At 39.0% G+C, this 13431-nt stretch overlaps 1 protein-coding gene across 1 annotated transcript; it reads left to right on the forward strand.

Annotated features, from left to right (window-relative positions):
* The first annotated feature begins 340 nt into the window (after positions 1-340).
* abhd11 (abhydrolase domain containing 11) lies at positions 341-12201 on the forward strand. The gene is made up of 6 exons (XM_039756973.1): positions 341-558; positions 1531-1666; positions 3722-3895; positions 9732-9902; positions 10551-10732; positions 11084-12201. The coding sequence occupies exons 1-6, from the start codon at positions 449-451 to the stop codon at positions 11220-11222; spliced, it is 912 nt and encodes a 303-aa protein (XP_039612907.1). The 5' UTR covers positions 341-448; the 3' UTR covers positions 11223-12201.
* Positions 12202-13431: the final 1230 nt, after the last annotated feature.

Raw genomic sequence — 13431 nt, forward strand, 5'->3', positions numbered from 1 at the left:
AAATTTTACGCTGTAGCCAAGGTTGTAAAATGTGTGCGTCTGTAAATTGGGCTGTACATTTGTTTTAAATTCTTCATTTTGAACATGCATGTCATATCTTTTAGCTGAGATTTTTAAAATGTGCCCTCTGTTTATTACTTTGCACCATCGTTTTCCATCTAGATTTTAAAATATATTTTCTTCGTAAACCCTGACCAGTTGCCAGCTTGTCCCTAGCTGCTGTCGCAGACCAGTTTGTTTAACTGGCGCTGGCTTTCACGCGGTTGTCCAATAGGATGGAGAGGAGTTTGAACACGCGCTGTCAGGCCTCTCCTATGTGTCGCGCAGCGTGCTAATGACGTCATCACCGCGCGACCTGTCTTTGGATGAAGTGCATTTTGCAATGATTGACAACGTTTGTTTTTCGTGAACATAATTAAAAGGTTAATTTTTTTTTACTGTAGACATTATGCGACTGGGCTTTCGGTATGGCTGTCGATGGTTGCCTCTCAGAAGGATTCCACATAAGTTATTTCCTCTCTCAGAGATTGGGATTCGCAGGAACACGACTGGAGCCAGGTGGTCATTGCTAACTTATTACTGTGAATAATCTTGAGTATTTGTACTCATTTAGAAATTGTATATATTATCTACGTATTTGATAGTTGCCGAGTAGTTGTAGCTTGTAATATACTTTATGGTTTATGTCAAGCGCGATTTTTCGGACAGTTCGCGTGATAACATTGTCCTTGTCGCAAACAATTTACATGACATTTGTTTAACGCTGGTATCTGGAAACAAATTTGCAGAATTGGCAAAATTTAGAAACACATTTTTTCTTCGCACGTTACATTGCGAAAGGAAAATTCTTTTGTTATCATTTGGGGTTAAAGTAGGGTGACCGAGTCCTGTTTGTATGCATGCAGAAATTAAATAAAATATACCACCTGTACCGTTTATAGACCGCCGAAACTCGAAGGAGGAACCGGGACTTCAATTTCATGTGCGTTTTTACAAGGCGCACGATACTCCGTGGAGAACTTCCCTCAAGGGGTCTTCGGTTTTAGGGCGGCACGGTGGCGCAGTGGTAGTGCTGCTGCCTCGCAGTTAGGAGATCCAGGTTCGCTTCCCGGGTCCTCCCAGCGTGGAGTTTGCATGGTCTCCCCGTGTCTGCGTGGGTTTCCTCCCACAATCCTACGCCATTAGGTGGATTGGCGATTCAAAATTGGCCCTGGTGTGTGTGTCCTGCGGTGGGTTGGCTGGAATTGGCAGCGGGTTGGAAAATGGATGAATGGTCTTCGGTTTTAGCACAATCCCCGGATTGAGCAGTTGCGTCCCGTTCTGGAACCGTGACAATAAAATCTGGTTGCCCTAGTTACGGGTATCGCAATTTCTTTTTAGTTTATTATTATCGGGCTAGGCTTATTGTACCATTGAATATTGTGTTATCCTCTTGTACCTTAGTAATGGCTTTGCATCCTTTTAATATTCTTAAAGAGAGTTTTGGATTTTTCTTAATTCTTTAATGAAGCCTTCATCTTTCCCTTTCAGCCCAGTGAGCCTCTCATATGATGTGTTTGATGGCAGGGGTACAGGAACCCCCCTGGTTTTCCTACATGGCTTGTTTGGCTGCAAATCCAATTTCCAGTCTATAGGAAAGAAGCTGGTGCAGCAAACTGGTCGAAAGGTGCGTCCAAACAGGCATTTTAGACTGCTGATCTTCTTTGTCAATATTGGTAGAATTTTTGCAGTCCCAATTTGTTACAGAGTTGCAGTCTAGGTTGATTAATGTGTTGCATTCAATAAACAGGGGTACCAAAGCAAATGAGTACCATGAAAGTAGGTTAAAGGGCAGTTGTAACATAATCCCTGTAAAGTTGTGTCGATTGATTCTCAGGGAAGCATCAGAAAATCATGCATGTATTAGCATGCTCAATTTATAATTTTTAACACATTTGTAAAACCTTCTAATATAGTGACATCTGATGACTGGCCCACAACTTTCACAAAGAAGCAACTAAAACATCCCAAAGAGCAAGAAGGAGATCCTCCAAGATTTCAAACAAAGCCTTAATTTTTCAAATTCAGCCCTCGGGGACCTACATGACTGCAGGTTTTTAGTTCAACCAGTTTCATTTTTACTTTTACATGGTCTCAATGTTTTAATTATCTGGCCTAAAGGTATTTCTAAGCAATTAATAAATATGCATATTCTATATCTTTAAATGCATATATTTCTTTTGCTTTTTTTTTTTTAGTTCCTTAATTTATATCGAAATGCTGACAATCCGCAATGAGCAGTGCAGGCACAGATTCACACAACAATGATTGTTAAATTGGGAACTTCACTACCATTTTTCACCCCTCGTCACTAAGAACTGTTTCTTAAAAGTGAGCAGACAAGTGAACTAGTTGTTTTCCTTTATCATTTAGTGATGTCAACATTTAGATATAATTAAGGTTGCAAAATCTATAGAAAAGAGTGAATCAAAGTGAAAATGGCAAAGGAAACATATGTGTTTGGCTTAAATAAAAATATTACTGAATTTGTTAGGATAATAAAATGGAAAAGGACAGTTTACTAAACAGTGAGATCAATTAAAAGAAAGTATGATGTGCTGAATGTGGAATTGGTTGGAGTAAAAAACCCACAGTCACAGTGGTGCCCTAGGACTGCACTAATCAAAACATAAAAATTAATGTACAAAATGAGACAGTTATTCTATAGTTCTGTCAGATTGTAAATCCAACAAGACAGAATAACAGCTCATCTGGCCACCTAAGTCCATTAATGATTTTCCCATCTTTCCATTTTTTTGTTGTTCTTTATTTCACCTTATACAATTTCTTGTACATGTATTAGGAATTTGTTGGTTTTTGCATACCCCTTAGGGTCAGAGCGCAGGGTCAGCCATTGTACAGCGCCCCTGGAGCAATTGAAGGTTAAGGGCCTTGCTCAAGGGCCCAGCAGAGTAGGATCTCTTTTGGCAGTGACAGGGATTCGAACCGGCAACCTTCGGGATACCAGCGCAGATCCTTCGTAACTAATACAAATTGCTTATCAGTATTGCTTCCTCCAAGGCATGTAGTGAACAATTGCATGTCTGACATGTATTTAGGAGTGGTTTTCACCAACGGCATGTACATGCGTGTTTCACTTTGTCATATTTGTCACCTGATTAAGGTATTTATACATTTGAGCTGAACAAACTTTGGATCCAGTCTGAGTAGCTAGTGCTCCCTCCCTTGTACACTAGAATAAGTGGATTTGAAAACTGACGAATAAAAGTTCATTCTCCAAAATTGATAGTCTTCTTTAGCTAGTGATGCCAGTTCCAATAATATAAAGAAGACTTATTTTGGTCTCCAAGAGACATTTACTAATGCAGGCTGTTTAAGAAATAACAGTGTTGATTTACAATTTTCCAAAATTCAAAGTATTTTAAATCGATTCCACTCATTAAACATCAATAATATCTGTATTTTATGTAATTTCTTACGTTGTGGAAGCTGTAAACAAGTTGCCATTGGTGTGTGTAAATTGTTTAAAATAAGGTTGTGGCATTTGTGAATTTTCCCTTGGGATTAATAAAGTATCTATCTATCTATCTATCTTATGTACATCATCTTTACCCATATATATATATATATATATATATATATATATATATATATATATATATATTTTTTTTTTAATAAAAACGTTATATTTTTGGATGCTAATATTTACTTGTCCAGGCAGGTGCTGACAATTGATGCTCGTAATCATGGTAACAGTGCACACAGTCCTGTCATGACTTATGAAGCCATGTGCAGTGATCTTCAAAAACTGATGAGTCAGCTGCACATACAGAAGTGCGTTCTCATTGGACACAGTATGGGTGGCAAGGTGGCCATGACAACTGCATTGCTCCAGGTAACAACAAAAAAAATGTTTATTTTATATATTGTCTTTCTTCAGTGATCACAAATCCCAAGAACTATAGTTTACTTGCTTAAGGACTCTCTCTGGGTCACATAGTAAGTCTGAACTGGGGTGTTCTGGTTTAAAATTCAAAGTCTTTGCCACAGGGTATCAAAGTTAGATGCCTTGGGACAGTCGTCTGACAGAATGTATTTTTACATCATTGGGTGAACATGTAACCTGTTTGTCTATAAAATGCAGTGTATTTGTGTGTTGGTTCTTTTTTTTTCTTTTTTGCCCACAGACTTGTAATTTGGTACACAGGCATTGCTCACCGTTAAGTCAGGTTGTGACATATAACTTTTAGCTGTGTGCCACCAGAGGGGGCTATTGGGTGGTTCTGAGTCAGAGTGACTAATAATGCAATGGAAGTCTTAACACCTTAATCACTAAGGAGCTTGTGATGGTTAGAACATGTGCTTTTAATCCATTGTAAGTTTCATTACATTTATGGTTTATTTTTTTTTGTTTGTTTTTTTTTTAAATCAAGCTTAGCTTCTTCCTCACTATTTTTGTCCTGGCCTTAAGCCTTATTGTCCCCAGAATTATTTCTTTCAGCTTAGGGTTCTTTGCACCAGAAGGAAAACAAAGAATATTGTATACAGAGAACCTTTCCAATAATAGAAGCAGTTAATGTAGTAAGTTCGACAAGTTTAAGAGGAATTATGTTTGGTAATATAATTTGTAAGTACATTTGACCTTTTGACTTTTTCAAGGGAGCCATTGCTGGGTAACTCTAGGAGTTTTGAAACAAAAATTAAAACATTATGAAATGTGAACACAGTTGACATTTTTCTTATTATTTTTTTGTAATTCTTACATGTGTTTGACTGGTGGTGGTGGTGGTGGTGGTTGTTTGTAATATTTCCATAATTTTTGAGTTACTATAAAATTTTCATTTGGAACAAATAAAGATTTATCTATAGACATAAGTAGGGCATAATATACCTGTCTGTACATAATATACTGCTGTACAGTGCCTATAAAAATTATTTACCCTCAATTTTTTTTAATTGTTATACAAAATTGTCTTATAGTGGATTTAACTTGGCTTTTATGACATTGATCAACTGAAAAATACTTTAATCTTCTTTATCTTCGTTTTGTCCCACAAAATGTGTTTTGCCATGAAAAAGTATAAACAGTTTTAATATCAAAGTGAAAACAGATTTCTGCAGTCATCTAAATTAATTACACATATAAAGCACAAAACGATTGCATACAATTATTACTCCCTTCAAGTCAATACTTGGTAGATGCACCTTTGGTAGCTCTGACAGCCATTAGTTGGTATGCACAGGTCTCTGTCAGCTTCACACATCTGAGCTCAACAGTTTTTCTCCATTCAAAAAAAAAAAAAAACCTGCTCAGGTTCTCTGGTGTTTTATTGGGATTCAGGAGTGAACCGACTTGTTCCTGTCTAGGCAGAAATGCTCAATTAGGTTAAGATCTGGACTCTTAACTCGGCTAATGTAAGGCATTAATATTGTTATACAGGCAGTCCCTGAGTTACGTACGAGATAGGGACTGTAGGTTTGTACTTAAGTTGAATTTGTATGTAATTCGGAACAGGTATATAAATTTAATAAAACCTATTGTTGACTGACTGTAACCAAGTGCACTGCCAATGAATGATGGAGTTTCACCTCTCTCTGACCTTTTTTTATTTCTACTTTATTTTCAATGGTGATGGTTTTTCTCTTCTTTGCTGTATCACCAGCACTTGCATCAGATTTGTGTTTCAGCGACATTGTTGAAGGGTGAAGACAAAAGATTAAGTTAAGCTCTTCTGCACAGCACTGTACATGCTATCACAGCAGGAAGGCACCAGTCATCAACATCTCTGATGTGCTGACAGACAACTTCCTGCTATGTACGTAACAGTACAAGCAGGCTTGCTATTGAGAATGATTGGGGGCATCAAGGGGCAGTTCATCACCAGCCCACCTCAAAGTCACCTCCACTATAGTATGCTGCCTACAGCATCCACCCACCGAGAACGAACATGATGCGGCCAAAGGCGGGTATTGAATCGCCCCCATTCAATAGGCAGCCATCCGATGCACACTACAATGCTACCCCCCCGCCTCCCTGTTCACCCTCAGTGGCCTCCGTTCAGCCACAACAGGGTCACCGCTTGCAGAATTACCAGCCGCCCACCTAGAACGAACGGGACAGTGAAACCACTTGCCGCCAAGAGCTGCCCAAGGGACACTACACTGCGTGGGCAGCGAAATTACCCCCCTCCAGCCAACGCTTGCGGCATCCCCAGGCCGAAGATGATGGAGTGGCAATCACTGAGACGCATGTGTCACAGCTGCGGCCTGTTCGTAGTCATAGGTCGGATGTCCGTAACCTGGGGACTACCTGTACTTTATTAATCCCATGGGGAAAGTCATGCATACAGCTTTTGAAATATAAAAAACAGGGATAAAGACTTGTAGGACAAATATTACAGACAGTTAATCAATAATTAACTAAATAAAAGGAGGTTGTGCAGATATTTCAAAAAGAAGTTAATGGGTACATTGGTAGGGAGCATTGAAATGCCTGATAGCAGTGGGCAGAAAAGACCCCCAGAGGCACATTCTCAACACACCATGATTGAATAAGCCTGTGGCAAAAAGTGCTCCAAGAGAGCACCTCCTAGAGGGGATGGAGGGGATTTTTCATAATGGCATCTAATTTTGCTATCATCCTCTTTTCTATAACAGCTTCCAGTGTGTCCAGGGTTTGCCCTGTGATGGAGCACGCTTTCTTGATACATTTATTTAGCCATTGTGCTTCTTTTCTGCTCCGGTTTTTTGCCCAGGAGACTGCAGCATAGAACACCACACTAGCTACTATGGACTGGTAGAACATTTTCAGCAGCTTGCTGCATCCATCAAAAAAACCTGAGTCTTCTTAGCAAGTGCAGTCTGCTCTGGCATTTCTTGTACACTGCCACTATGTTGTCAAAAAGGTCAAGTTTTTTTGTTTATGTGAACCCTCAGGTAACTGTAGCTTTACACCACCTTCACGTCCTCCCCCTGAATGGTGACTGGTCTCGGAGGCTTCTTGGCATGTAGAAAGTCCACCAGCAGCTCTTTTGTCTTGATGTTGAGCTGCAGGTTTTTAACAAAGTCCTCCACAACTTTCCTGTACTCTGACTCATCTCCATTATTAATGCAGCCTATTGATGGACAAATAATCTGAAAATTTCTGGCAAACATGGATATTGTGCTGGAAGACTGTTGTGTAGAGGGTGATCAGGAAGGGAAATGGGACAGTTCTCTGAGGTGCTCCAGTATTACACATCAGTATTCCCGATACACAGTCCCTCAGCCTCACAAACTGCTGTTTGTTGGTCAGGTAGTCCATGATCCAGGAGATTGTGGGGGCATCAAGAGCATCATCCACACCTATATGTGTCTGAAAGGTAAATTGCAGATGATACAGATGTTCTGAAAATATGGGTCATAGTTGTTTTAGGATCAGCCTCCCAATGGACTTTATGATGTGTGAAGTACTGTAAGAGCAACTGGTTGGAAGTCCTTGGGATCACTGGAATGTCCTGTCTTTGGCACTGGAACCACACAGGATGTTTTCCACAGCAAGGGATTCTTCTGCAAATTCAGGGAAAGGCAGAACAGGTGCTGAAGGACCCCGCAGAGCTGGCTGGCACGTTTTCAGCGCCCTTTGACTGATTCTATCCAGCCCTGAAGCCTTGTTTATGCAAGAGAGTTTTCTCAGCTCTCTCCTCAACTTGATCAGCAGGGACACGCAGTCCAGGAAGTTGGGACTGAAAACCACAGGTGTGATGTCATTACTGTGTAGTTTTGGCATATTTCTTGGGGTTGTTGTCTTGCTGGAAAACAAATCTTCTCCCAAGATGCACTTTTCTTGCAGACTGCGTCATGTTTTCCTGTAGGATTTCCCTGTATTTTGCTGGAATCATTTTACCCTTGCAACACTTACAGGGCTTGCTTCAGAGAAGCATCTTCACAGCCTTATGTTGTAACAACAATATTTCACAGTGGGGATGGTGCGTTTTTGATAATGTGCAGTGTAATGTGACCTTTGGTCTCATAGCCAAGTCTGTTTTCCAGCAGACTTTTATTAGTCTCCCATGTGCTCTCTGGCAATTTCTAGCCAAGATGTCAAGCGTGTCGGCTTCTCTTTGCCACTCACCTGTATAACTGCAACTGATGAAGCACTCTGGGCAACACATGTTGACAATAAAGTCTATTCAATCTTAATACTGTAACTTGTAACTTCTTCAGAGGTTTTAATAGTTTTTTTTTGTGGCCTCCCTCACAATCGCTGTTTTTGTTCACAGCCTGCTCTAGCTAGATTTACCGCTGTGCCACACTCTCTCCATGTCTTAATGATTAATTTCACTGTATTCCAAGGGATAGTCAGTGACTTGGATATTTTTTGTCTCCATGCCCTGACTTGTGCTCTTCACTCACCTTTTCACAGAGCTGCTTTGTCTTCATTTTGTAGGTTAGGCCACCATATTGACTAACTCATCACAAGTGGGACTTTCCAGATAAGGTGCATTTATAGTTCATTCAACTAAAACCCCAGACAGGTGGTCTCCATTGAACTAATCATGTGACTTCTAAAACCAATTGGCTGCACCACTTATGATGTATGTGGCTCATGCTAAAGATGATGAATTCTTATAAAACATAAATAATAATAGATTGCTTATTTGTAATTAATGTAGACCACTTCACAGAGATATAAAATCCACTGTAACACAATGTTATATATCAATAAAATGTGAAAACTTCCAAGGGGATGCATTCAATAAAAGATGCAGCTTTGATGAACCATGTGTAAACAATGCTCGGTATTGATGATTGTTTTAAATAATTTTATAGAAGAAACACACAAAAGCATTAGGAAGTACTTCACATGCCAGACCATTAGTATTCTTATGCAGTACTAGCTCAGTGTATTTTGAATTAAATTACCACAAAGCCATTTTGTATGATTTGTCTTGAACAGGGGGTCTTCAATCACGGTCCTGGAGGGCTGCAGTGGCTACACGTTTTCATTCCAGCCAGTTGCCTAATTAGAATTCAGTCCTTGCTGATAATGATACTTGGGATTTAACTATATGATTTGTTAGCACTTTCATTCATCAAAGAAAAACGTTAGTTAAATTGTAGAATCTACAGTTTACAGAGGTCCTCAATTACAGTCCTGGATGTCCGCAATGGCTGCAGGTTTTCACTTCAAACAATTTAATTAAAATTCCATTTATTTACTACCAATGTAATTGGGCTTAATTTTAGTTATCTTGCCAGTTAAAATTCTGAACTTTTAATTGCCTATTTTAATTTTTACCAGCTGCATTTAAGTTTTAATTGTTGCCTGTTTTTTTAACCAGACATTATTTCATAATGAAATGCAGATAACCAATAAACCAGCAGCTCTCCAGCTAATGTGCTTCCTTTTAAACCTGTGCATGTGCACCATAAACAATCAGTGTTAAAAAGTGAAAGGGAAATTGGAAGGAGCATTAAGTTTAAATCTGTTCTGGTCCACAAAACACATGGATAATGTTCTCAGAGAAGGAAACTCTACAGTGCAATTAAAATTTCACTTAGATGAGTGAATGCACTAACCAGCCAAATAGTTAAATACCAAGTTTCATTGTCAGCAAGGACCGTCTTCTAATTAGGAAATTAGTTGAAGTTGAACCTTTAGCCACTGCAGCCCTCCATGACCGTGATTGAGGACCCCTGGTCTTACATGTATACTTAAATAGCATGTTAAACAACTCTGTTTCTTACAGCCAGATTTGGTGGAGAGGCTGGTGGTAGTGGATATTAGTCCCAGCAAAACATCCACCCAGACCAATTTTCCTACCTACATTACTGCTATGAAAGCAGTGAAGACGGACAGTAACATCCCTCGGTCGACAGCCAAGAGGCAGGCAGAGGACCAACTAAAACCTTTTGTGAAGGTTTGTATTAGACGACTTATTTCAAATTCATGATGTTCAGTTATTCAAGTGCCAGCGACCAATAATACGGTAGGAAAGGCAGCTTAAAAAACCTAAGTGTCTTGAAGGAGACAAATTCCCATTTTCTGATAGTTCTTTTTAAATTTAATTTTATTCTAGTCTCATTCTATTTTTACTCTACCGTGTTCTTAAGTTCCAGCCCATGTCCTCTTGGTACCCATGTGAGGTACACTTTCTTCAACCAAAGTCGTGTGTTTGATTCATTGGTGCTTCCTGATTGGTCAAGTATGAGTGTGGATTTGTTCATGAGTTTCTAGTTGTGGAGTCATATCTCATTCAGGGTGGGCTCTTATCTTATGCTGCCTGAGTTGGCTCAAGGCTTTCATTACCATGACATACAAATGTGAAGTTAGGAAATGGATGGATGGATGTTTGGTGTGTACATAAGATTTGTTAGCGATAGTATTGATCATAAACATTCAGTTTGTGACTTTTAACTCCCAACTGTGTTTATTTGGAAAGCATATACAATATCTGCAGCCAAATTAAATATGAAAAGCTCCATGTTGGGTGACTTGTGTTTTTCTTTTAGAGTTTGTTTGTGTGCATTCTTAACTAATACATTAGAGTGTTCTGTTTCTTCCACAGGACCATTCAGTTAGGCAGTTTCTCCTCACTAATCTTATTGAAGAGAATGGACTTTATATCTGGAGAGTGAATTTGGACGCCATCACCAAAAATCTTGACAGCCTCTTGGGATTCCCAGAACTTGACACATCCTATTCTGGTCCAACTCTCTTTCTAGGAGGAGGGAATTCACCTTATATTAGGTATGACCACGCAGGACACTGATACATTTGTCAGGGTGTAAATCTTCTTCTTTTCTGGTGTTTTTATTTAGCAGTATTTTAAGTATGTGCTCAGTATAGTGTATTACCTTTTATTATTCATTTTACCATGCAAAGTCTGTCAGATGCACCACATATTTCTGGATGTACCATAAATGGGAAAGGAGCTTAAAAATAATTCATTCTCATTTGACTTTTTCCATAATTACACCCACTCTGCCTTTAATATATCTCCCATTATGTGTATTTTGTTTTGTAATCTTTGTATCGTGTCCGGCACATCTGTGTTTTTTTTTCTTAGCTGAATTATCTCCTCTTGTATCTTTCATACAGCTCTGAAGATTTTCCAGAGATCCAGCAGTTGTTTCCTTACTCTGATATCCAGTATATTGAAGGTGCCAGTCATTGGGTTCACGCTGACAAGCCTCATGATTTTATAAAATCTATACGTACATTCCTATGCAGTCCATAAAGTCTAACTAAAGATGTACAAGGCATAAAAGAAGGTAAACCTTTGTAAAGTTTGGTCACCAAACAAAATAATAATTGAAGCACAGTCTGCAGGAGTCCATAATGTGCACATGCAGTTGTGTGTTTAATTTATGTTCATTGTCCACATAAATTGAACTGAATGGCCATATTTAAAATGTTTAACCAGCAGCTTAAAGAAGGAGGTGTGAAGGACATGTCACATTAGGCAGCTTTTCTGTCGATTTTTCAGCCTTTGTTTACATAAACTTAGGGAGTTGGGGGGGGCAGTCATGGTTTTCTTCTACCCAGTGGCTCACTCTGATAAAATCAAACGGGTGTGATTTTGTCTTTAGTCGTAGCGGTGGGCTACCTGTGTGTGAGACCAGAGAACCAGTGAAAGTTCATCCGGAAGTACACTGCAGTGCAATGCAGTGATGAGGAATAAGGAACATGGGTGTTTTGAACCTGACAAACAGAAGGGATGCTTGTCTGTCTGATGTCTCCTGTTTTCAGTGCCATAAGACAATGGGGAAAACTAAAAAAAAAAGGGCTGAGATTGCAGCTGAACTTGCCATACCTGTTAACCTTTGGTACAGCGCCAGGTCCTGCAGGCAGAGCAGACAAAAGAGACAAGCAGGTCTGCGCTGAATGATGGGCACTCGGTCAGTTAGTGCGACATGGGCAGCGATTCTCAGTCATGACCAGTCATGGTCCACCGACAAGAACAGCAACTGCAGTTGTCATGTCTGACATCCCCTGTGACTCGAAGTTGCGTAATGTGACATCATCTTAAAACATCTAACTGGATTGTACCGTGGGACTGTGACAAACTGTCAACTGCAAGAGGATTCAGCTACTGGGGTCAAAATTATTTCCAATGCTAAAAAGGTCTTTTTTTCTTTTTCTGATTTCTGTACAAAGTTACATGTAAGTCATCACAAAATCCTTTTAAACTAGGAATAAATTAATATTCTAATACATTCAGAATTGATTGTCATTATTTGTACTGTGTATGCTCTCTGTTATATCCTAAACAGCATTTATTTCTGTAGCACATTTTCATACATAGTGTGTAGCTCAAAGTGCTTAACAAGATGTCTAAGAAATACAAATTTAAAATTAGATAAGAAGAATGATAATGAATAAATAGTATAAATAATGCATACTTACATAAGATAGATATCATAAATGAGCGAAGTTGGATTCTTAAATATAGACTTGTTTTTTTAAGCCTCTAAATGGTAGTTAGATGGCCAGGTTGGACACACAAAAAATTAAAAATCTTTAGGGGTTCCAGTCCAAAAGACCACCCAGCCCCCTCTGGGCATTCAACCTAACATAAATGTTCTTTTTTTTTTAGGCTTTGTCGTAGAGGGTTTGACAGAATGGTTGAACAGCTAGTTTGTCTTTATCTGCTGATGGCACCATGTGTATCTTAAAATGTTTAAGTTTGTTGCATTTTATTCATTTAAGAAAACCAAATAACATTTTCAGAGCCACTTAATGCAGTGTTGGGTCACAGGGTGCCAGAGTGTGTCCTGCCAGCACTGAGTACTGGTCCATTACAGATTTAAATATAATGAAAATTGAAATGTAAGCTGATTTTACATTATTTTCAGGTGGTCATGGGATCAGATTTGAGGCAGGGATGAAAGTCCCTGTGTGTGCAGTGAAGTGACGCCGCCTGACATGAACGAATAAGGCATGGATATGAATACAGCATCGTGCAGTAGTAGAAAACGTGCCAGGTAGGTTTTTGCTTAAAAGTTTAATTCATCAATTTTCTGGAGTGCAAGTAGGAGTACTTTGGAGAATCTTTTAGCATAATGTACTGCTTAATGCACTAAAATGCAATATTTAGGTATTAAGTGCAATTATTTCATTATTAATATAATCATTAACATTTGTGATTTCATTTAGCTCAATACCAGATCAGAATAATGATAGAAATGTTTGACTAGGACCGTGATTGCAATTTTTAAAAAGAGTGCATACACTAGCGGTATCAAAGATAAACTGGACTAAATACAGTAAAGTGTTTGAACCAAAGAGATCTCTGACTCTACCACTAGTTGTCAGGTATGCCTGATCAAAGTCAGCACACATTTTCCTTTCCTGGAGGCAAACTAATCCCATGAATGAAGGATTTGAGACCATGAGAGCCTCAGTTTTATAACTGGTATCTCCATGTCGTATGGAGTTGGTGAAGA

The sequence above is a fragment of the Polypterus senegalus genome, chromosome 6 (assembly GCF_016835505.1).
Source record: "Polypterus senegalus isolate Bchr_013 chromosome 6, ASM1683550v1, whole genome shotgun sequence".
NCBI classification, from domain to species: Eukaryota; Metazoa; Chordata; class Cladistia; order Polypteriformes; family Polypteridae; genus Polypterus; species Polypterus senegalus.

Bases quoted from the DNA above. Each gene is read 5' to 3' on its own strand.
- abhd11 (XM_039756973.1), top strand. From the start codon at position 449: ATGCGACTGGGCTTTCGGTATGGCTGTCGATGGTTGCCTCTCAGAAGG. The intron at 559-1,530 runs GTGGTCATTGCT...TTTCCCTTTCAG, and splicing joins AGGAACACGACTGGAGCCAG to CCCAGTGAGCCTCTCATATG. The intron at 9,903-10,550 runs GTTTGTATTAGA...TTTCTTCCACAG, and splicing joins AACTAAAACCTTTTGTGAAG to GACCATTCAGTTAGGCAGTT.